At 34.4% G+C, this 26,034-nt stretch overlaps 2 protein-coding genes across 2 annotated transcripts in view; one reads left to right on the top strand and one right to left on the bottom strand.

The window, feature by feature from the left end:
• The window catches only part of LOC149408900 (hemicentin-1-like), a 130,626-nt gene extending 119,550 nt beyond the window's left edge, over positions 1–11,076 (top strand). The window contains exons 43-52 of the mRNA XM_089650329.1: positions 168–330; positions 1,340–1,469; positions 1,628–1,731; positions 3,778–3,906; positions 4,627–4,752; positions 4,988–5,704; positions 6,821–6,947; positions 7,953–8,140; positions 8,404–8,485; positions 10,852–11,076. Of these exons, the coding sequence (XP_089506455.1) occupies positions 168–330; positions 1,340–1,469; positions 1,628–1,731; positions 3,778–3,906; positions 4,627–4,752; positions 4,988–5,704; positions 6,821–6,947; positions 7,953–8,140; positions 8,404–8,485; positions 10,852–10,942 (1,857 nt within the window). The 3' untranslated portion in view covers positions 10,943–11,076. The remainder of the gene's footprint in view (positions 1–167; positions 331–1,339; positions 1,470–1,627; positions 1,732–3,777; positions 3,907–4,626; positions 4,753–4,987; positions 5,705–6,820; positions 6,948–7,952; positions 8,141–8,403; positions 8,486–10,851) is intronic.
• Positions 11,077–16,378: 5,302 nt separating this feature from the next.
• LOC149408899 (uncharacterized) lies at positions 16,379–26,034 on the bottom strand. The gene is made up of 6 exons (XM_089650328.1): positions 25,901–26,034; positions 24,795–25,006; positions 23,125–23,177; positions 20,671–20,769; positions 19,155–19,258; positions 16,379–16,490 (listed from the first exon to the last, which is right to left on the bottom strand). Exons 1-6 carry the CDS (start codon positions 26,008–26,010, stop codon positions 16,379–16,381), a joined length of 690 nt encoding a protein of 229 aa, XP_089506454.1. The 5' UTR covers positions 26,011–26,034.

Here is a 26,034-nt window from a genome sequence, read left to right as displayed (position 1 = left end):
AGAACCCAAAAATGAACATTGAAATTTGATGAATTGTTTTCAAATTCTGTGAAACAACACATCCTATGTCAATGTTTAACCGCTCATATATACCGTGATAATATTGTATTACACTACAACTGTTTATGCGTGATTTTTCTTAATGTAAGTAAAAAACAAATTTCCAGGATGACTATCTGCCGTTCATGAGCTTCATGATATCGCCAACAAACCTGGAGGAGAGCAAGGAAAAGAATTACCTCAGCAATCCTCTAGCCAGCAATAGGCTGAGGATGTTACCGACTCCCTATGAAGATGAGGATGATGATTCCCAAATACAATTTGCCACCGGTGAGATTCTTTCTTCAATGTAGCGCAAGTCCTTACTCAATTTCCTAAGAAGCCATTTGCATAAATGAGATCATCTTCCGATAGGTTGATGACTTCTACGCTGCCTTTTTCATTATCAATGGACAACGTAAAAGTGATTTGATTATTCAACATAAACAAGGATTTTTTTAATATTATGTAATCAGGGCCGGCCCTGAACAAATGGTGCCTCGCGTTAGTAAAAACTTCAAGAGTTGTTGGGTATTATCAATGCAATATTATTAGCGCCTTGGCACGTTGGCGCCTGGAGCAGACCGCTCCAATTACGCCAGCACATTGCCAGCCCTGTATGTAATTCCACAGAGGAAGCTTTTTGGGAAACCTTCAGTCGTATCTCATCTTTGGGGATGAGATACTTATATGGAGGGTTTATTTAAGAGAAGAACTGAAGCCTGTTCTTAAAGATATCTAAATTGTAAGAGGGAGGAAACACAAAAGCTTAAAAACCAATCCACAACAGAGCTGTTGACCACAATAACGAATCAAAATAACGACCTAATTTTTGACATCTCACCCGGCTGCCAAGGTGATCAAAGAAGCTAATTCTTCGAAGCACCTTTCACTGAAATACTGGTAGAACAAATACAGCATTCCCACTTGAAAAAAATGAATAATTTATGTTTTCTTGTGCCGTCTACCTACCAGAACATAAACTTCAAAGATTCTTTACAGTATTTGACAAGGCCATCTATATGCCATGTACAATAAGTACAATCTAAACTTATACGTAACTTATTTTCACAATCTTAACTTATAAGTAACTTATATCACAACAAGTACAATCTTATAAGTAACTTGTATCACAATAAGTACAATATTTTTGATCCTACATATATTCATAAAGACAATATTAGTAAATCACTAATAAAATTTGTCAAAACGTAAACTCTCCACAAGAATAAGTTGTAAGTGCGAAGAATTTTGGATTATGTGCATTTATATCAATATCCTTTTATAATGTTGATTTCAGGGGAGCAGATTCACTTCCATCACAGGAATAAGGGAGTATCAGAATCCGGAGAGATGTTGGTGGACATCATTATTGACGGAGACATTCCAGATTACAACAACAATGAAAAATCTGGAGTTCCAGCTATGCTGTGAGTGTATCTTACGGCTTTACACACTTAAATTAAAGGAGGAACTGGCTGGAATACAGTGTCAAGTTGTAGTTTGATTTAGTTTATTCCGAGCCCTGAATACCAGTGAAAAGATTATTTGAAAACCTAACCTAACTTTTATAATTAATTATTTTCAGTGTTGCCGATAGTAGAGATGGTAGAAGGCCGCCTGCAAATGTTTTAACAGTAAACACATGCAGTGAAGGTTACAAATACAACGGGAAAACCAAACAGTGTCAAGGTGCCAAAAATTATTACTTACACCAACTTGATTTTTTTTTATTTCTGCAAACTGAATATTTATTTATTTATTAACACCCTTTTTCGGGGCTTTTCCATGAGAATATTAAGAAATATACATTACTTATTGTACATAACTGAATTGCTTCATTAACAACATTTTATATTTCTTTGATGGGCGGACATAACAGTATAACTGCATTTTTGACCATTTAACGATTTATATGAGAAAATGTGTCTTGTGTATGCCGGCATCAATGGTATTAACAGTATAGTTACACCAGTACTCAAAACATAATATGTTGTCTGACAATTTGAGCATATTCATATAATTTAACAGAGTGTTGTAATTCAACATAATTGCTGGAATACCACAGACATAGGAGTTAATAGACGAGAAGATAATGGCGAGGGGTAAAATCAACTGTTGAAGAACGAAGGGAGTGAAGCTGACTGTGATTCGTCAATAAATCAATCTGACAGTAAATAGGCATCTCGCATTATAATATCACCATTTACTTCTTAAAAGTAAAATCTGCTTTTGAATGAATAGACATTTTTACATGGGAGCGCAAATTACTCGCCACATTATGAACAAATTTGCAAAGTCCAAATTCGGCAAAAAAATTCGGTTCTATTTTCAGAGTCGAATATTTCGTTTAAGTATTTAGTTAAGACACTTTTATAAATGTTCATAATTTACTTCCCAGCAACCAACCAGCTTTGTGTTTCGCGTCCAGACGTTTCTCGATGACAACTGTAACTCTCGATAACAACTGATTCATATTATACGATGTGAATATGCTTAAAATAAAGTAAAATAATGCTTATATATGGAATGTAATACGACAATTGGGTTTATTCTCTTTTTCACATCTATTTTTACAAGTTTTCATAGTAGAAGTCAACATTTTGCCGTGTTATTTCGTAAAATGAACCGATGATGCCTCCACCATAGCACAAGAATGATGACGTCACGTTTTCAAATTTCACTTGAGGCCATACGCGAGCACAGCCGGCTCCAATGGAACCGGTATGGGGAGTGGGGATAATACGCTTTTAATCACTTAGGGCAGGTCTACTAATATTAATATGTCTATGTGGAATACCCATTTTAAAATTTATAAAACGTAAGACTTTGTTCTGTATTCTTTCAACAGCTTGTACATGTATATTATAATGTGGGTTCCAGACAGGAGAACTGTACTCAAGTTGATTTCTTACATACGCAAAATATAACAATTTAATACACTTTATATTGTTAAAATTTCTGGTTAGCCTAGTTATAAATCTCAATATTTTTTAGCCCTTATTAGAGATTTCTGTTCTTGAAGAATGTTGCAATGGTAAATATTTTGAATGGTTCTATAAATTGTGAGGTCATCAGCAAAAAGTAAGATAGATACATCATGAAATATTTTTGTGAGATCATTTATAAACAAGATAAATAAGATTGGGCCAAGGTGTGAACCCTATGGAACTCCACTTGTTGCATTAATTTTTTCCGACAAGGAGGATTTTATTCTAACAATTTGTTGTCTTCCAGTAAGATAGCTTTCAACCAGGCTAATATAAAGATCATATGGCAGTTAATAATAGTTCCATTTCACTACAATACTCCCTTTCTGAACAGGAATAACCTCCAACCAATCTCAAAACTTTCTTTAAACTCCACTTTTTTCCCTTCTGGTTTTCACTCCTAAATTGTCTTTTCCCCGCCAATGATGTATTCAAATATGAATGCAAATCATAAAAATATCTTATTCATTTTCATTCAGTAAATAGACATCTTTGAATAGATGCACACTAGAAATGCCTTTCATGTAGCTTGGAATGGAAAGTAATGTCACCACTGATTTAATACCTTTTGGTTCTACCCATTTAGCATGCGCTCTATCTCTCTTCCACTTTCCTGACGTATCGCCATCCCATTTGAATTTCATAAGACTTTTTAATCACGAAACACCCTCTTTGCATTTCTTATCTTCTTCTTTATTCTATAGTAGACAATATAATATTATAAATTTTTTGCCCTTATTTATTGCAGATATAAACGAGTGTGAATCAACCAGCAATGGTTGCCACTCCACTCAGATGTGTGAAAACCTCCCCGGCAGCTATCGATGCCTCTGTCAACACGGCTACATGTCTATTGGTATAGGACAACGCTGTCTAGGTATGTAATTTGTCAAAATAAAGTAGAAAAAAAAGAGCGCTGTAATTGTTTAAATAGTTTTGAATAGTAACACAATATTTGAAAGGGAAAATAACAACTTCAAAAAAGAACTATGGTCCAGAGGAATATTTGGTAAAGTTGAAATAAATAACACATGGTTTTAACTTAATTGCTACCAGAAACGATTAGATATTTATGTTGGGGGAGATGGAAAAACATGAACAAAATAGGTTCTTAGTTTGAGTTTTATTAATAATTTATGCATTTTATATCACAATTTGTTATTTATTAACGCTTATGATCGCGTTAAACTTTTTTTATATTTTATAAATAATGTAGGTACATACATAATATTACAACTCGAATATACATAAAATCTATATGAAAAAGTGCGCACTTTTAGTATTTAAAAAAAATATTATGTTGAGAGAAATTAAGTAAGATTGACGTGTCAGATTCTGAAGTCAAACACAACCTCACATTTGAAAGAAAAAAAATTGTTCTCAAATCGGTATTATTCAGTGTTGCCGTAGTAATGAAATTTTTTAGTCCCATTTTATAAAACATCTGAATCACTTTGACATGCTTTGTTCTAATTTAACATCAAATTGGAATACTGGTAAAACAATAATTATTGGTGTATGTGAAATTCTTTGAAATCTCGCAATAATTCTCTAATTTAGTAAGCAGTGTTTTTAATAAAGATGGATTGTTTTCCAGATGTAAATGAATGCCTCCAAAACACGGACGGGTGTTCCCACGAGTGCGTAAACACGGCAGGCAGCTACTATTGCACTTGTCCCCGTGACTTCAAGCTGACTGGCGACAGTAAGACCTGCGTCCAAGGTAAAATCCATTCCCTTTCAAAGGATGATCAGAATGTTAGAAAAATTATGACATCTGTCAAAAATTTAAACCATAATATGTATCACTTGAATCGTTCCCACAATCAATTTCAATTTTGAAAACTAAAGCAAATCCCAGTTCTAGAGTTCATTGAACCCGAGTTACACACAAGAGGTCCGGAAATTTCATGTCATGATATGCAGTACTCATTCAGTATTTGATTTTTATGTTACAGAAGATTTACAAAAATGGCTTCAAGGCTTTGAAGAACCTGTCGAACCACCTCCAATAATATCTCGTTTAACAAATCGTGGCTCCCTTAAATTGAAATCAGAAGGTAAAGGAGGTATCATGCCAAGCTCCGCTGAAGATCATCAGGAAAACATACTTCTAACGAGAATCTCCCCAACGAGAGATAAATCCAAGCCGTATCAGCGAAAATCTAGACCACACAAGTACTACGCTAAAGATAATTACGATTATGGAGTTCTTTCTCCGTTTCGCGAGGATGAATACACAGATTATAACGACGGAAAAGGCAGACAAAGAATCTCAAAGCAGTCCAAATGGAGTCAACCCCTGATATCAGCCACAGATGATGAGAAAGACACCTACGACACGCAAGAAAAGAAAAAAAACGCAACGGAACAAGTGAAGAACAAAATTATCAAATCCGAATTAGACTCATTCTTTGATTTGAAGAATCAAAGTTCTGGAAAGAGGCAAAAGATGGCAGTCATCAATGAAAAGGATAATCTGGAACGTACTACACAAAGTTCTAAAAAAGAGGCTAAACGAATCAATACTGAAAATAGTAGAAAGAAAGTTGAAAAGATTTACAGTCAGGAAAATTCATATGAAGACGAGTCCTACGAAGATGAGGACAGTTATACAAAGTTGTTTGATGATAGTTGTCCGGAAGGATTTCATTTTGATAATAATAAGTGCAATGGTAAGTACATGTTGTAATTTTTATGCTTCTCAATACCTCGTCACTAATGTTATTCATTTATTTTATTCCTTTTTTATACGCCCTTGGGGCTTTTACATTGGGTACACAAGTTTACAGGTTAATAATAAACAATGATTTCATATGGTTTACAACTGGTTGGGGGTCTGCCTTGAGCACTCACACACAGCTCAACATAAAAACCAGTTTTAAAGACAATTCTAAAAGTTCCGGTTAGAACTCCGACAAAAATAATATTTTAAAACTTCCAAGTCTACAATGTACAAAAACTTTATTCAAAAAATATTTTATTTAAAATTTAAAAAATATATATCTAAATACTCCACTGCCCAACATAAAAACTCACCCAGAGCAACATCACCCATCCTTATACTTTTGGCCCTGAAAATCGCAAACCATACCTTTGTTTAGGTATGTTTTAAGCGTCGAATTTGTGTTAAAAATGTCGGTATTATGTGTGTATATTTGTTTGCTAAACTATGTAGGCGAGGAATTGGCGAGTTTGATACATGATTTGTTTGTGAACAGTGCCAATGACATAGGTCCTTATGACTACTGTGTTGAGTAGTTACTCTTACATCCACTCAAGTGATTTTTGGCATATTATGTCAAGTTTGCAAAAACGTTTTGAGCGATCGCTTGCCATAAAGTGCCAAATACAACCTAAAAATATGTGATAAGCGATGAAATCTAGGTGAATTCATTGGCTTTAAACCGCAGTAAGGAGTTTCATTTGTTTCCATATTAATATTTTGAGGAAAGGTATTAATTAAATAATTTGGTAAATGTAAATATGACACCAATTGCTCGAGTGTATATTAACTAGACTCAGGAGTTTGTAACCAATGAGCTTCGTTGATCCTTAAGTGTATGTATATTTAAGGTATTTAATAAAAAGTGTGGTTCATTTATTCTAAGGGAATATTCGGGGAATAAATCGTAATAGTTTTTTGAATTTTTTCCACATTTTTAATGTGAATTTTCTATTGTGACTAAACAGCAGAATTATACTCTAATTGGCTACAAACAAATGAGAAAATGAAATTTGCATGACAGGATAATAAAGCTAAACTAATGGTGTATGTATTTACTGTCCAGATATCGATGAGTGCGCTATGAACATGAATTTGTGCAATGGTGTGATTAGCATGTGCATTAACACTCGTGGATCGTATCTGTGCGTCCCAACATCATGCCCTGAAACATATCAGAGAACTGCTAACGGGTATGTATATTATTTTATTTTTTATAATTTTATGCATTTTACGCCCTTAGGGCTTTTACATAGGTATAAGTGGTATAATTTTGACACAATGCATAATATATTACAAATATTAAATATTCTTTTTCTAATTAAGAAAAATCCTTATTCAAAGGTGTTATTGTTCTTTTAAAAGGAACCATTCATTAAATAACCAGCACCTCTGCCGTAGGTCACCCCAAGTAGTTTGCTGCATTCGGTGAATTAGCAAGGGTGCCCGGTTTCATTGGGTGAGGTTTGTTCAGGTCTTGGCAACACCTACAGCGTGGTGGGCTGGATTGGGAGAGGCTGGTTGAAGGAGACCCTTTGACCTCTCCAGTCGGACTCTCGCGACCCATTGTCTCGCACCTCAGTGGGAATTGTGGATTCACTCTTCACTCCTAGAAATAATTACCGTTTCCTTCCCAGAACTTTCCCACCTTCCTTTCATTAAAAATACCCCACTCTCGGCATCCCCAATGACGATGTGTAGAATTAATGTAAAAAAACATATAAATTCAGCGTGGAGGAATTAAGAATATTGATTAAATCTATTCTATTTCATAATTATCTATTTATCTACATCATAATTGTTATGTAAAGAAGTTTGTCTGTGGGGGATTTGTTTTTTATACAAATTTATAGTTTTATTCCGAGAATGATGAAACTTTGCACACTTGACCATCAAAACAAGAGGAAAGTCACCCCTTAAAGCAAAATAAAGCCCGGGCATTGCTGGGTATTTCAGGTAGTATATTAACAACGAGAAGGCTGTTGGTTTTGACAATCTTGCCGCAGAATACTTTAAACCTGTGTAAAGATAGCCGAAGTTGTCTCATGGTTTTGTCAACTCTTTATTCTGTGTTTAAGAAAATGATTATACCAATTAATGGTGGAAACAATAGGACTAACCTTCTAAGTTCAAAGTAGAATACCAGTTGAAATGGTACGAGCGACAATAATAAAATATATATGTATATATTTCCACAGATCTTGTGAGCAAAAATGTGACACACGGGATGCTGTATGTTCGGAGGGAGCAGCTCTCCGCCAAAGCATGATATTCATCATCTTCCCGACCTCCGTATACGAAACTCCCGTGCCTGGACCCATTCTGTACCTCAACTATGGCGGGAGACAAAATTACACAACATACAAAGTTGAGAGGCAGCCGCAAGGTGAGATATTAAGAATTATTGATGCCTGATAATTTATAACATTTTGTAAATTCTGTTTCATACAAAAAAGTTGTTCCATATAATCGACTCCAAATGTGATATAGATTCACCAAACTTTTTTTTTCTTCCTTATTTCACTCTTGCTTCACGCTCGTTCTAAGTTTTCGGACACTTTAAAAGTACAAGGTTATTGTGATATTTTCAGAAATATAGATTGTTCCACCACCAAAATTTATTTAAAAAAATTATGGTTTGTTTATTAGGTGAAACATTCTACGTAGAAACTGATGACAAGATGGGAATTCTCAACACTCTGATGAAGCCCTCTCTAAAAAGGATTAACAGGTATTAACAACAAAAAAAAATAGTAAATAAACAAGTAATGGTTTACAGCCGGTAACGGCACACAGCGTGTCGTTTCTTCAAAACGTGTGAGAGAGATGTATAATAATGATTGCATGTTTCCTATGGGGGAAACATACATTGTTTGCAGTGGCGGTTCTTCACAGGGGGGACAGCCCGGTCAGTCCCCACAAGGTATTTCCAAAACCTACTAAAAGAAAAAACAGTTGATGCTTTGTCTATGCCAAAATAAATTAATTCTTTAACCACTTGAGTGATCGCTAAAATAACCAAAATGTTTCCAGCGCTCGGCACTTATCGTTTTTGGAAATTTCCTGCCCTCGTTAAAAAACATCATAACCCTGAATTTTAATATGAAGACATAAACTGATTGTAGTTCTATATAGCCAATAGATTCACCTTTATTTTGCCGTTTATTCCACATTTTAAGGATTTATAAAAAAAATATTAAAAAATCATAAACTTTATAAACACTTATATTCTGCGAATTAGTTTTTTTTAATTGCCGTACTTAACACTTATGGAGAGTTCAGACGGTGCAATTTTAGTTCAACGACAAAAATTGAACAAGATTACGAAATTGGGATTAGTAAAGTTAAATTAATAATTGTAAAATTGGTAAAGTTGCCGAATTCCGCTTCACGCATAATACGCATTTATATATAAATAACATTATTTGATTTCAACTTAATTACTACTGGAAACAACAATTTAAGTCAGGGGGGGGGGGGTGGAAATACATGCACAAAATAGATTATTAGGTTATTTGTTTGGTTTATTGAAAGAATTTAAGCGGGTTTCCTAACCTTACAAATTTTTTCAGAATGCGATTGAGAAAAAATGCAACTTTGATGCATGTTTACCATCCCCCCCAGAAATAAATAGTTGTTTCTTATAGTAGGTAATTAAGTTGAAACCAAATGTTATTGTGTTATTTAAAATTTTGCATACTAAGCGTGCAGTGGAATTCTACAACATTACCCTCATCAAAAACATATATTAGAAATAACATTGAGATTTCCGACACCGCGAGTTTCATCGGGTTTTTTGCTAAAAACTGAATGTCACCCTATCTGTCTACTTTGCTTCTTCTTTTGAATAATGATTAATGATTAGTTATGGTTCAAATATTGTTACAATATACTGTCAAATTACCCATCTGGTAATACTTATTTTTTCTTTTATTTTGAAATATTTTGTGATTGTATGTAGAATTACTTTATGTTTGTGATTACTCTTATGTTTGCTTCACTCAAATGTAAATTGTTAACCTCGATACAGGCTTAGTCCTAGTGAGTTTGATTTTTATGTGAAAAAAAACGTGATTTATGTAAAGTGAGATGCAATAAATAAATAGACATCTGATCAGGTGGCATGACTTGACAATAAACATGTTATTCAAGAAATTTTATATTGTATTCTTCGGGTAATGAGATTACGGTACAGTAGGTAGTCGGTACCAGAGATGTGCAAAATGAGTACCCAAAACCATTTGAAAATGCAAAATGGTTTTTAGAAAAACATTTCAAATGGAAAATGCAAAATACCTATTTTCAAAATGCATTGAAAATGCAAAATGGTTTCTCAAGTCAAACAATTAAAATAATTATAGAATTATAAATTATAGAATTTTTAAACAATGTTGTCATTTAATAATGGGCATCAATGTAGAACAAACATATTACATGATGGTAAATCCAAAAACACCACGACTACAGATTATGAAACCAGAAAAAACTTGCGCGGGACTAATGTTGCCAACGTAGCAACGTAACATAGAAACTGCTATCTAACATTTAATATTACAGCATCATGGCCCCATGTTCAGTATTTGAATCAGTATTTTTTGTAATGGTATCACTCAATTGCCAGGGCTCCTACCAGGGAGCAACTTGACAAATGTAAATTATCTCTCATAGCGAGGTTGGGGACCGACTGATATTTAGGGCTTATTAAAAAAAAATATGAGTGGAGATAGTAGGAAGAATGTTGCAAAAAATCATTTAAAATGGAAAATGCATTGAGAAAAGCATTTAAAATGCAAAATGGTTTTTAGAAAAGCATTTAAAATGCAAAATGGAAAATACCCATTTTGCATTTTACATTTCCATTTGAAATGGATTTATTTGAAATAAAGCACATCTCTGCTCGGTACATATAAAAAATGTCGGTCCCCACCATCAAAGAAGTGATCGAGCCGCCACTGATATAAATGTATACTGTCTCAATGTTATTTAGTGTGTAAGAAAGAGATGCAGCAAGTCTGTTTTACGGTTGTTTGTGCTGTTGTGGTGCTGTAGTCAAAGGAATTTTAAAAGCAGCCAATAATATATATTTTTTATTTTCAGGATAATTATCAGCAGCAAAAGTTATGACGAAAAAGGCACTAAACTATTATACTTCACCAAGTTTGTTATTTACCTCTACATATGGGAATAATATGTTACCTTACCTTATAATATATTATTTTATTATAATAATTATGTGATAGATTAAAAAAATGTTTGTATACTTATTTATGTACCCACTACTCGCTACATTAAGTTTGTAAAATAATAATGACATTCTTTCAATAAAATTATTCACCTTTTTTTATTTACGAGAACATTCACATTCACAAACATTCACATTCACAGGTATTTCATGTTCACAGAATGATACAAATTTTAAGTTAAAGTGCCTAGTTTATAATAAATTATATTAATATTATTAAACGTTAAACTTTGTCCTTATGAAGTGAAGAAAAAAGGTTATAATCATAGACATTCAAATTAATAGACCAGCCAATCGGGGAAAGGGAAACAAACCGAGTTGCGAGGAGCGGGGAAGTGACGTAGGTATCACCGTTTCAATGACTGGTCAATAAATGAATCCGACACTATCCGATATCAGCATTCGGTCCTCAAAAAAAATGTGCATACGAATTACTAGTCCTTTTTATGATGGCGCACAAATTGCTAGCTGCGTAAAAACTTAACTGCAAATCTCTAATCAGGGAAACAAAAGTTTGGGCTTGTTTCCAAAATTCATTATTTTGTTACACTATTTAGTTCAGAGGTTCCCAAAGTGGTCTATATGGACCCCCAGGGGTCCATATCGGCATGCTGGGGGTCTATGACAGCGAGAAAAAAATTTGGGGGTACATACGAGCGGACCCCCATTTACCTAAAGTCAACATTTAGGAGTTCCGTAAATGACACAATAGACCCAACACAAATATAATAAGACTGGGAAATTACTTTTTTGATATTTGTATTTTTATATTTCGTAAAGTTTTTAATTGAGGTATATAAATAGAGTCTACGTTCCTTTTCTCGTCAGAATTAATACATATATTCAAGCAAAACATTACACATTGGAAGCCGCGAATTTTCCTAGTTCCCTAACTTGTTTTTGGAAAACGTTCAGGGTAATAATGACATTCAACATTTAAATGCATTTCACACAGACTTCAAAACTAAGTTTGAGGACATTTTGACTATGGAAATGCAACGTTGAAGAATCGGATATCATGTGACAAGAAGAACTGACCGGAATAAGCACTGACAAAGAACTTAAGGCGCAGTTCTGTAGGGCTAGCTACAGAAAGAAATTCCCGTTGCTTATCCTGCTTCATTTACATTTGGTGTAACATTGGCTGTCTGCACAATGTAAAGACAGAGCAACTATATCGCCACCCGGTTGTAGGGCAGGCAAGGGAAGGGATTATTTTTACTAAAAAAAGAAATGATTATCACATGGGACGTTAATAGTTTTAGGATAATTCAATATTCGGCAGGCAGGGGGTCTACGGAAAAAAAAATATTTGGCAAGTGCTCTACGGGGCAAAAAAGTTTGGGAACCTCTGATTCAGTTAAACACTTTTACAAATGTGTTAAAATTTACCCACCTCATTCAATTTTAACGTCTAGATCTGGCACAGAAAAGTCCCACAATGGTCTGCGCTTCAAAGCTTTGCCTTACTTTACTTTTCTGCGCAGGGTCTGGTTACTTCAATGTGCCCTCTATGGTGATCAATCGACTGATGTGGTAGTTTATTCAAAACATTCTTCAAACTCTATTGGTACCAAAAATATGGTCTGGTGGTTTGTATCCAACTCGTCAAAATGATACCCAGATTTCAAGTCTATTAATTTTAATGTCTATATCTATATTTTTTATAATCAATCAATCAATCTAAAAATACTATATCTTATTATCACAACACTAATTTGACTAGCGGGGAAATAGAAATGAAATGGTACACAAAAAATTAATTATGAAAGTTAATATTTTCTTAATCTTTTTAAGAAAAAATGAACATTCTCTTAAATGGATTTATATCGAGGGCTTAAAAAATATGTTATCTACAAAAACACATACAAATAATTATAGGGCTTAAAAAATATGTTATTTACAAAAACACATACAATTAAATAATTATTATTATACAGGATGTATCGGCACTAACCCGACAAACTTTAACCAGCTATTCCTTAGCACATTTGGAGTAAAAAATGTTATGGGCACTTTGCTGTCCGGTAGCATTTTTTTTTCAATTAAAAACAAAAAAATTTAAAATTTCCACACTACATCACTGTCATTGGCATTGCGTTTCGTGTTCAACAGCTGTTATAAGCAAGTATGTCAAAAAGCGTCTTCGCTCTTTCGCACACACTAAATAATAATAGTTAAAAATGAGACGAATGGTGCCGTGCCATTTCGTTGTGATTGTAAGTGTGCGCCAATATAGGTGCACACGTGCATTATTCAATGGAATTCGAAAAAAATATTTGCCAGATGGGTTTTCAAACTTTGACAAAGGATAAAACAGTGGTGACATGTGGTGAAAATATGAATAGTAAATTTTTTATTAAAAAAAAACGTTACCGGACAGCAAAGTGCACATAAGATTTTTTACTCCAAATATGCTAAGGAATAGCTGGTTAAAGTTTGTCGGGTACGTGCCGATACACCCTGTATATAATATCTATTTTTATCATTTTATTTTGTTTTATTTTCAATTCATTTGTTTTTTTGTTTTTTGTATTCAATTTTTTGTTTTTGATCATACTTTTTCTCGATCTCTATATGGAATGTGTGGGACTGCACTAACCTCCCCACATATCGGAATAAACCTTTTTTTTTTTCCAACCCTCCGGGTTAAATCTTCCCCATAGAAAAAACTAAACCCTTCCACACACTTTTTCACAAATGATCATCTAGTCAATCAACACTATGTAAGTGCATTATATAAGCAAAATAAATACAAAACAATACAAGAACAACACGTCAACCCACCAGAGATCAAAATGGAAAATAATTCACCAACTCCAGATATTTTCATATCAGAGGGTTCGGCTCGGTAGAACTCCTAAAAGGGCCTATAAATCCTACTGATCCCTCAACATAAATATTTAAAAAATCTTTCGTGATCCTACATGTATTCAAAATGACTGATTTTTGCATTTTTATATATAAATTTTTTGATAGATCTAATACGCCTAAATTTTTAATGAGAGAGCTAGGAATAATGTATATTATTATTATTATAGGGCCTTAAAAATATGTTATCTACAAAAACACATACAAATAATTATAGGGCTTAAAAATATGTTATCTAAAAAAACACATGCAAATAATTATAGGTCTTAACCCATTGGCCTCAAACGACGCCGTCCCGGCGGGTCTGGTGTCGTCGGCTTAAAAACGAAAAAGGGATACATTATTGACATCTGTGTTTAAAATTTTAAATGCCAATCGCTCTGTAGAAAATTAAGCATTCATTTCGTAGTAATTGGCAGGACTCTGTTGGTACAGTTTTTTCCTGATATTTACGATTAAAATTTTGTTATATTTCAGCGTCATTGAATTTTTTTTTAAATAGCGTGTGGTTCGGGAATTGACAAGCTTGTTCGTAAAATGCGTGGTGGGCGGCTAACATCAGCCCAAATTGAAATAAAATATATTATGGTCATAAGTATGATTAATGTAAAACTTTTCTTAATCCAATTATAAAAAAAAGAAAAAAAAATGGTTTTTATAAAAAAAATATTTTTATATCCTCGTTTAATCATATTATTATTATTTTTTAAAAAACTGCATATATTTTTTGCATACCTTAATTCAATGAACGAGTAAATTTAAAAAAATTGTTTCGTTTGCATGTTTAGTTTAAAAGTTATGTAAGATTTAGTACACCACTGCAGATTTAAAACTTCGGTACAAAACAATTCGGAGGCCAATGGGTTAAAGCCAAATAAAGTTATCTACAAAAAAACATACCAACAATTGGATGACTTATAGAAAAACAACATTATCTACAAATAAAAAGCCTACCAGTATAAGTTTTGGTATATCTTTTTATAAATAACATTATTTCACCTTAAGCCCGCTAATTTTGGTAAGTTTTATTTTGTATAAAATGTTGTTTGACTTTAAGGCGTAAAATTTTTAGATTTTAAGCTTTCTATATGACTAAATGTTATCGACGTTCGGCATGCAATACCGTGAATGTAAAAATTTATATTTAAGTGTCATTCTATTTTTAATTAGTATCTTGGAGTATGTTCATTGTTCATCCACAGAATGCTGAATCTTTTTTTTGACAATATGTAACACCGCTTTCAAAGACGTAAATTATAAAATGTGTCGTGTTTTTTCTCTCTCCTGAACAATTTTTTACATGTCGCATTTGCTGTATTGCATGCCGAAATATGTTGTAATCTTCTTTTCGTGTGGTTTACCTATACAGGAAAGATTTTGTGTTGTGATAAATGCAACTCAACAAACCTTGACTTAAAGATTATAACATTCCACCAAATCCAACCTGCATGTTTAATAATTAACAAGCGGCTAATAATAGGCAAATAGTTTGTGCCCATTTAATAAATGTACATCTTCTCTATCAGTGGCTGCTCAAATACGTTGTCCTATATACAGGAATATAAAGTTATTCGAATGTCAAAACTGAATAATTGCATATTATGTGACTGTCGCAAATAAGATCCATCCATAGTTATCCCTGTGCCGCATTTTTGATCCATGAAGTAATTGTATCGAAACATGCCGCATGATGTAATAGATTGTGTTGAAAAGGCCAGTGTTGTAAATGTTAAAAATCCTTGATTTAGACATAATTTGACAGTTACAGTTTTACACAATTAACTTTGCAGTCGGTAAAATATTACAAGGACATGACATAACATGTAATTTTGTTAGCCATGGGGAAAAGTATAATATTTTGTTAGTTTCTTTACTTTTCCACTGGATTTTTGAAATACATACTTATAAGTAAGTACTTATACTTAGCCACTCAAGCGATTTTTGGCATATTATGGCAAGTTTGCGAAATCATTTTAAGTGATCGCTTGCCATAATTTTCCAAATTTATAGAAACAAAAAACAAGGGTGAGCGGTGAAGAAAAAAAGGTTTAAGGTGGATTCATTGACTTCAAACCGCAGTAAGCAGTTTCATACGTATCAATATTAATATTTTGAGGAACGATATTAATTAAATAATATGATAAATATTTAATACTAACAGACGTGTATCCGGGGAAGTCGACTTTTCTCTACTTTCTATAAATATAATATGCATGTATAGTGTATATAAACCTTTCGGAAGAAATTTACTAAATGATAGTCGAAACCCTATTAAAATCCGTTGCGTAGTTTAGAAGAACAAAGCGAACAGAAGAGGATAACGACATTGTCTTAAACTATTTAGAGATATTGTTACATATATACACACACCAATCGTTTGAGTGGTTAGGTGTTTATAAGTATTAGGTAGGTATTTTAAAAACAGTGTGTTTCCCATTGCCTTTGTTGTTTGATAAAAAAACATATCATTTTTACTTATTCATGCAGAATTTTTTCAAAAATTACAAGATTTTATTTTGCTTTAGGTGATTTTTTGAGTGGCGCTATTTCTCTGGCTACTTTTTGGTTGATGGGTCCTTTCTTCAAATCCAATGTCCTGTTTGTCTTGGTTATGGCTCCATTCCTGTTGAAAAATAAGTATTCATAGTCACACCAGTCGGCTTTTGTAGCCTAACTTATTTTAATATCAAAAGAAAGCAGGAATGGCTGTTGTATGCTGATGATGCGGTGCTGATTGCTAATAGTATGGATGATCTACAGCAGGGGTGTCAAAGATACGGCCCGCGGGCCGCATGCGGCCCTCGGACCCTATCAATACGGCCCGCGAGCCGTATGCGGCACTCAGGTCCCATCATTACTACGGATGGCGCTCCTGCCATGGTTGGCAAACATTCGGGTGTTGTGACTAAATTAAAACAGAAAATATCAGAAAATTTTGTGGGAATTCATTGCATCATTCACCAGGAATCACTCGCATCCAAATATTTAAAAATGGACCATGTCATGCAACCGGTAATTAAAATAGTAAATTTTATAAGGAGCAGAGGTCTAAATCACAGGCAGTTCAGGCAATTTTTACAAGATTTGGACGAAAAGTATTCCGATGTACCTTATTTCACGGCTCAGTCGAGGGGCAGTTTTGGAAAGATTTTTTGAGTTACGTGACCCTATTCAAGCTTTCATGTTAGAAAAAGGCAGCCAATTGATTATGACAACGACTGGTGGCTTGATTGTGCATTTTTGGTAGATATGACAAAACACATGAATGACCTCAATATAAAGTTACAGGGTAAAGACTTGATCGTCACTCAAATGTATTCGCATTTACAAGCCTTCGAAACAAAATTAAGACTGTGGGAAATTCACATAAAAAACCAAACACTCGATCATTTCCCTCACGTGAAATCATTTGGCACAGTGAACCAGACAAAATTGGATGAGTATTCTCAACTTTTGCTGAATCTGATCACAGAATTTAACAGTCATTTTCAAGATTTTCGCAAAATGCATAAAATGGAATTCCCACTTTTCAACAATCCATTTACTTTTGATGCTGCACTGGCACCAATTCATTTGCAAATGGAATTGATAGATCTCCAATGCGACAGCATTGTAAAGGATAAATTTAAGGAAGTTAATGTTACTACATTTTATACACAATATTTCAAGAGTTTGAATAACTATCCAAGTATAAGAAATCATGCGGCACGTATCCTGTGTATGTTTGGTAGTACGTATTTATGCGAGCAGATGTTTTCCGTTATAAAAATAAATAAAAACAAACATCGCTCACGGCTTACGGATGAAAATCTCCAATCGATTCTAAAAGTAACTACGACGAATATGACACCCGACATCAATGAACTTGTCAAAAACAAGAGAAGTCAGGTGTCCGGCTCAAGATAATTTACCTTGTTACCCTTCTTTTTAACTTACTGAATTTATAATAAATAGGTATCTAACTAAATAAAGATTTTAACAATTAAGTATAGGTTTTATTTTTTAAATATTGAGTCCGGCCCGCTTACACACGCCAAATGTTATAAACGGCCCTTAAGAATATCCAGTTTGACACCCCTGATCTACAGTCTCTCGTGTCTAGGATGAACGAAGTATGCATGAAGAATGAGTTAATGATGAATGTAAGTAAGTCTAAAGTAATGGTGTTTGAAAGACAGAGTACGAAAACAGTGTGCAATATAGTTGTGAATGAGGAATACTTGGAGCAGGTTGATGAGTTTGTGTATTTAGAGAGTATGTTTACGAGAGATAGGAAGGCTGACAAAGATATTGAAAGAAGGGTAAATGCAGGTAACTCCATTAATGGAGGACTGAACGTAGTTGGCGATAACAAAAAATTGTCCCAAGAAGCGAAGCTAGCAGTCCACAATGGGTGCTGGTACCTACCCTGATGTACGGAAGTGAGTTATGGAACTGGCAAAGAAAGGATGAAAATAGATTGAATGCTGTTGATGAAATGAGATCCCTGAGGCGTATGTGTGGTAAAACCATATTTGATTGTGTGAGCAATGTGGAGATCCGCAAAGAGTGCAAGTAAGATTAAGAAAGGGACGCTTAGATGGTTTGGCCATGTAGAGCGAATGAGCGAAGATAGGAGTGTAAGGAGGATATATGATGCAAATGCGAATGGTAGCAGAAGTCGGGGATGCCCGAGGAAGATATGGCACGATCAAGTGAATCAGATACTCGAGTCGGGCCATGTCAAGAGTCAGAATAATAGAAGAGTATGTATGAGACAATGTATGAATGTGAAAGAGGCAAGAAGTGTGTGCCAAGCCGAGTTGTTTGGCGGTCCGTCCTCTCTGCCCACCCCTGCGTGATGGTTAGTTAGTTAGTTAGTTAGTTAGAAAGCAGGAAAAGTCGTAATGGTGATATTAATACGGCCTATCCAAAACCGCCTGTAAATAATAGTGTTTAAAAATAAAGAATGAGTTCTTTGTAAAGACATAGGTTGGTGTGTTTCACGTAGATATAAATGCAACACTGTCACGAAATCAGTGCCATTTTGTTTTTTTTTACATTTGAAAGATCCCCATTAAACGATGATTCTAGGTCCGTTTCAGTTCTTGAACAATTTTTGATCAGCAGAAGAGCACAAATATCATGTCGTCGTAATTGTCCGCCGATCACACCACAAAAGGACCCAAAAATCGGCCTTTAATGGCTACCTTTAAAATGTCAGAAAAAAACAAAATGGTGCTGACCAGCCATTTAATGACAATGTTACATTTGAATTTCTGCGACTTATTTATAAAATGTCACTTACTGCCAACGATCAAACGCTGATGACTTATTTGAGGTAGGAGAGAGATTGTTCTGATACAGTGCATTTTGCAGGTGCATTTTTTGGTCCAATATCCTTTGGTACATCTAGAAAGAATTACAACATGTTCTTATTCTCATTATACAATATTAACCTTTCCTTATCTGTGGTGTGTATTTACTACACATTGCTTCTAATAACTTTAATAACTCTATAAATATAATAAATTCTGGGTTCAGATTTTAGGTATTCCTCCGTTATACATTTATGCACTGAATTAAAAAATAATCTATTACATAGTTTTCAAATTCAATTAAAAATCAGAGTTTTTTGTTAAAAATCGGGAACAAATACACCAATACAATCAACCGTGTGATACTAATACGCGAAGAGTGTGCGAGGAAATGACACGCTATTGATGTCCCGCTTTAATTCGCTATGCGGGAACATGAGACATCCACACTTCTGCAGTTGTAGTTTTTGATTTAGACCATCGATACCTACGACCGCACAGCTGTGTTTGTGCCAGCCGCTAGCCAGTTGGCCGCGAACCGTCGTTAGATGTGTACCCCTCGCACGTTTCTTTAGCATCTGCCGATGGTTTTTTCATGTTTTCAGCAATTAAATTACAATTATTATCACTTTTGATATAAAATATAATAAACATAAGCGATAAGCTATGAATATTCATATTTTTCCGATATTAAATCGCTTATTTTGAGATGTGTATTGACTACACAGCACCGTAACGCATGTATTTTTTTAGCACAGTAAGGGAAAGGTTAAAATGAAAATAAAAAAAAATTAAAGAAAGGCAAATGAATAAGGATTTTTTTACAGTAACTCCACACGGGAGGCTCTGAGGAAAATTTTCACGGAAAGGAAAGAGAGGAAGTTCAGGAAAGAAAAAGGTTTGAGGGGTTGGAAGGAATCTTGGGATGAGTGGGTCCAGGAGTAACAGACGTATAAATTCGTCCCTTCCGCCGCGAAGACCTAGAAAAATCTCACATCATGAACCTGGGTACGCCTGCTAAATCACAAAACGTAACGAACCAATTGGGCCGACCTATGGCGGAAGTGTTGATTATCTAATAAATTGTTCCCGGATAGTAAAAATAACCTAACAATTAAATTTGTTTATAGGTTTCGTTTCTGGTTCAAGATGGTGGCCATTTTAATGATTCAATAAACATAATTTATTCATGTAGGAAATCGTTGTGTTTATTTAGATATTCTTATTAGCATTTTTTCAATATGGACCTGCCTGCCTGGAGAAAGTTTAAAAAGCATTATCTTTTATGATTTAGTGACATTTCTTTGGACACATTATGTAATTCCTTATTTGAAATTAAAAAAATCATAATTAAGTAGGCAAGTAATTAAGTACTTACAAATGTTATTTGTTCAGAAGAAAGTTTTGCTTTTTATAAGATTTGTAAGTACTTAATTACCTATCTACTTATAGTAGCGAGGTCTACTGTGCACAAAACACTAACATTATTCAATAAGCATCTTTTACCTTAGATTCGTTATCCAGACTCCACTCTTTGCCCACAAGGGCACTTTTCAAATCAGTTCTCATCCGTTCCAATCTTTTTGTTGTCTTTAAAAGATCCACCTGTCAGACACATAAAACATTTTTAAATGCACAAAATAAGCAATTTTTTTTAAATCTTTAACACAATTCACGGACTCAACGACTATTGACATCATTTTAGAGGAGATATGTCAACCTTGGGGATGCTGTATCGGGGGTCTTTTCAAGGAAAAGAAGGAGATGGAAGACCTAGAAAAACCTCACCCCCATGAACCCGGGCATTCCTGGTAAGTCACCAAATGTGACAAACCACTTGTGACAACCTGTGGCAGAGGTATTGATTATATAATAAATGGTTTCCAGGGCGGCGGTACCCATACCCAAAGAAGACAAACGATAGACGAAGACCCGTGAAAAATAATGGGATATTATAATTGTAAGATTTGTGAAAATGACTCTTTAAAAAAAATATATATTTGACCGGTCAGTGGTTGAGTGGGCATAGCGCTTGGGTCTCACCCGAGCGTCGCGTGTTCGATTCCTCGGCTGGCTAAGTCCTCCATCACAACACAAGCAACATTTTCGGCTTTCTGTGGTGGTAGTAGGAGATTTTCAAACATTGTTGGGTTATTCGTAACTTGGGAATGTTTGTCTTTCTTTAAAAAAAAAAAAAAAAAAATATATATATTTTCCTCAGGATCTTTGCCTTTTGAAAGAAGAAATTTATCTTTCCAATGACTTTATAAAAACACAAGACTTGTTATACAGGTGTCCAAGGGTAAAGTACACAAACTTTGGGAGGCGATTCTACACGATGTTGGTAGAGGTAAAAAAGAAAACTATTTTTTTCCGCAATTCTGTTGTTTTTTTTAAATAGAAGAATATTATTTTTTCCACACAAACAATTCAACTTTTGCATCTGAAAACTAACAATGTTGAAATTTCAAAAAAGTTATTTATCTTTTTTACTATTACTATCGTGTCGAGTCACCTCCCGAAGTTTGTCCACTCTACGCCCAGATATCCTGTATTACCTATGAAAAATTCTTATGGAAAAAAATTTATAAAAAAAAGCCATTCAAAGAATATGTGTGTACAAATGAAGTAACAATATAAACGACCCGCTAAAGTTTGTCTACTAGACCTCATTGGGTGAAACCACGCACATTGTCTCAGTAACCTGTTTTCACTACTGACTAATTTGTACAATATGGCCCAAGCAGGCGTGGCAAGTAAGGAAGATCATTAAAATGTAGCAAAAATGATTAAATACCTCAGAACATGTTACATCTATTATGTTACATCTAGTAGGTAAATCAAATTATGTAACAAATTACAGTTCATGTTTCAGTTCAAATTCTTTCTAAATTCATGTTAGCACTATATGTACGGGCTTTTTACCGCTAAATCACAGCATAGCCGCGGGTGTTTTTTTAAATATTAGCGTCAAAATTAGACTTTCCGCAAAATATTCATATCTTATGATCTATTTGATATTTTTCGATGAAACTTTCAGTGTTTTACTTTAAAAAGATGTCTCTATTTATTTACTTAGCAATGTATGTGTAATTCCTTTTTTTATGAACAAAAACATTCTACTTTCTTGGGAATCATAGAAAAAACAGTATTTCACAATCGAAATTTTATTCATAAAAAATTACAAGATTATTTAGAAATTTTCAATACATATAAAAAAAACTATAACCTAATAGTGCTTCAATGCGTGATATCGTTCGAATCACTTTCCTTTATACAGGGGCACATTGCAAAACTTGCACATGTACCGCGTTTCACTGCGTAGTTTGTGAGCGGAACATACGCGACAACGATTTTATTATTTTTTGTTGTGTTTCAAACTCATTGTATTGACAGGTAGATAGATCGTGTACCGCCGACAATATAAAACACATGACCCCGCACCCATTTAGAACCCCTTGTTTACAAGTTTCCCGCTCCTTAGAGCTTTGCGCAACAAAGCGAGTAAACTCGTCTCCCGCGTCTTACTGTAAAAAGGCTTATGACGAGTTTTCTCGTTTCACGCAAAGAATGTGTTAAAATTCTTCAAACATTTAAACAAAACAAATACACATTTCGAATAAAGAATTATTAATTAAAAAAGTTTAATTTGGTACCTACTTTATAGCTTGTGTGAAATGGTTGATACACTTGACATCATGAAAATTAAAAAATGTCCAAATTTAAAAATTAATAGTTCATTGTACTTGAATAATTTTACGCATTGCACCGGAATATCATAACATCACCCACAGACAATGGAATTAAGTATGTTTAATTTTTACTGATTCCACAAATCACATCATGTGTACTATGACAAAAAACATGTGTCGTATCACGAATCTCTGTTTTCTGACATTTTCAGGCAAGCGACAGACAATGTCGTCAATGTGTTAAAAAAATTTAAATGTAAGTAGTTACCTCATTCATGGCATCTAGATTAATATTGAGATCATCATGCTTCATTTTACACTCTGCAAAAAAAACGTTGTTTTAATATCAATGACCCATGTCTCGTGGAAAGTTCTTTGAAATACCTGGCTATTCAGATCTGGTCAAACATGGCTAAAACCATTTCAAGCCAAGTTTCGATTCTGAGTGGTGGCCTTTAAGTGGTGACCAGGGCGATAATAAGAGTATCTACCACTCTGGAAAGTGCTTTAAATATGAAATATATTTATTTTTATTTTTCACTAATCAATCATTTATTTAGAAATAGTACAATATAATTTATTTCTGCATGCCGGGATTTGAACCCGCGACCTCTGGATTTGTAGCTGAAGATTTAATTGCTAGATCACACACATTTGTCACAAACTTATCTAAAAAACATCACAACAGTGAAATGTGATGGTGCAATAGATAATTTAAATGGATGAACATGAAGTATGAAGCCACGGGGACAATGTTTATCCACCCATACTACTACATCACAACAGTGAAATGTGATGGTGCAATAGATAACTGAAATGGATGCACATGAAGTATGAAGCCACGGGCACAATGCGTGTCCACCCATGCTACTACATCACAACAGTGAAATGTGATGGTGCAATAGATAATTGAAATGGATGAACATGAAGTATGAAGCCACGGGCACAATGCATGTCCACCCATGCTACTACATCACAACAGTGAAATGTGATGGTGCAATAGATAACTGAAATGGATGCACATGAAGTATGAAGCCACGGGCACAATGCGTGTCCACCCATGCTACTACATCACAACAGTGAAATGTGATGGTGCAATAGATAATTGAAATGGATGAACATGAAGTATGAAGCCACGGGCACAATGCATGTCCACCCATGCTACTACATCACAACAGTGAAATGTGATGGTGCAATAGATAATTGAAATTGATGGACATGAAGTACCACCCATATTACTGCAAATAGCATCTTTGTTTCTGCTAATACACTAAACACATAACTTTCGTTGGCTGTGGTGCTTTGATAATCCATGCAGTTTGGTTGTACACTACCAAGTTATACCCTTTGTTTATTGGACCTAACAAGCCCTGGATAAAGCATTAGTGTGATTTTGAATGAACGGCAAGTTGCCTGGCAACCATCTTGTATGACAAACTTTTAAAATGATTAGCATGCAAAGTGGTGCATAATGAACTATTATAATTTTAAGGAACGACTTTTTCTTTAACTTTTTTTTAAGGTTATACCCATCAATGTAAACAATATAGAAGAAGAAGATAATACTAAAAAATCTAAACAAAACATGAAACAGAATAAGACACAGAAAATAGCTGTAACCATTATCTTTTTATTTTCTCTGTTTCTTGTTTCGTTTAGATTTGTATTATCTTATTCTTCAATGATATATTACAATTTGATTTGTTTGTTTTTAATGCAGTTATAACGGCTTATGATTTTCTTTCGGTGTTTGATGAGACAAGTAAATGGGATGTGTCATTAAAAAATTAAAGTATGTTTTGGCAATTTTTCATGCATCTTCCCCCTCACCCTGCAACTTCAAATGAATAGCTACATCCAGGGCTTTTTAGGTTCATGCCTTTGTTTCTTATTGTCTATGGATTGTGCTCATTTAAAATTAATCAATTTCATTCTTACCTTTTCCACATGCTTTTGCATTCTTTAATTTGTTCTTCAGTATGGGCAGCTCATCATTGAGTTTCCTGATTTCTTCAGTTAGTTCTTCAATCTTTATTTGCACAATTTTAAGATCATCATCTTGGTCCCAGGGAAAATCCTCCTGCTGGAGATGTTCTTGAATTTTCGAAATTGCTTTTTCAATCTCTCTGTTGCGGTATTTCGCATTGTCCCTGGAATATGTTATTTATTGCAATAACACAAAAGAAAAATTGAATAAGTCGTAAATTCATCGGGATATCTCTCCCTCGGAAGATGTGGATCTCACTAAACCGCTTCCGGTGCAGTCACAGTCACTGTGCGTTTAACATGATGCACAAATTAATGACGCCACAAGAATTCTGAATTGTGTGAATGTGGACATAATCAAACATCGTACAAAAATGTCTCCATCATATCTGTACTGAAGGCACTGTACTGAAGGCTGTACTGGAGGCACATCTGTACTGAACCAAGTGATTCCTGATGCCGTCGACTGGCTAGATAACCCCAGCATCCCACCGTGTCCTTCACCAAACCCCCCGACAATGCGAAAAAGAAGAAATTCATTCATTCGACCAAGTGTGGGGAACCTGCGGTCCGCGAGGCTATATGAGCACTTTCGGAGCATCCTGCTAATCATCCCCACCCCCCCGCCAGCAAATCTTGCCCGTGGATGAAATTACAAGACATAGTTTACAGAAGATGTCAACACGGTACATATTTAACCGGTTGTAGGGTAAGACACAATATATTGCAATAGGAAAATCTTTGTGCACTTATACTTCTTCTAATGCTCTCTCCTTTTGAAGGTTGGCTATCATCAGGGTAATCTTTACCCTACAGACTGCAGTAACTCAACGGAACTGCAGTCCTACCAGTCACACGGGTTTTGAAGCTATGAGGTGCGGCACCTATCTCTTCTTTCTTCTACATATATTATCCGTTAGGTAAAGGTGATTTTATCATTCTTTGTGACGTGACAAAGATCTGAAAGTTTCTAGTGTGCATTATTTGTACTACTAGTGTAAAATGAATGTTTAAATAAAGTTTTGTGCAAAACGGTTGTTTACAGGGCAGATACTTACCTAAATATCTTTTCATTTTCCAGTTCTGTTTTGAGGGTTTCAATTTCGTTATCATGGTTGAAACTCTCATTTGATTTCAGAGAGTCAGATCTGTTCAAGATCATCTTCATGATTTAACAAAATAATTTAGACAA

Source organism: Hesperophylax consimilis, unplaced genomic scaffold, assembly GCF_061612785.1.
Source record: "Hesperophylax consimilis isolate HC1 unplaced genomic scaffold, BYU_Hcon_1.0 scaffold_45, whole genome shotgun sequence".
NCBI classification, from domain to species: Eukaryota; Metazoa; Arthropoda; class Insecta; order Trichoptera; family Limnephilidae; genus Hesperophylax; species Hesperophylax consimilis.
Note: the sequence above shows the minus strand (reverse complement) of the source record. Positions and strands in the feature narration are given on the sequence as shown.

Excerpts from the sequence above, each read along its gene's own strand:
- LOC149408899 (XM_089650328.1), bottom strand. The coding sequence starts at position 26,010 with ATGAAGATGATCTTGAACAGATCTGACTCTCTGAAATCAAATGAGAGT. Across the intron at positions 23,178-24,794 it reads TGCAAAAGCATGTGGAAAAG|AGTGTAAAATGAAGCATGAT; the intron begins GTAAGAATGAAA and ends TTTTTTTTGCAG. Across the intron at positions 19,259-20,670 it reads GTCTGGATAACGAATCTAAG|ATGTACCAAAGGATATTGGA; the intron begins GTAAAAGATGCT and ends AATTCTTTCTAG.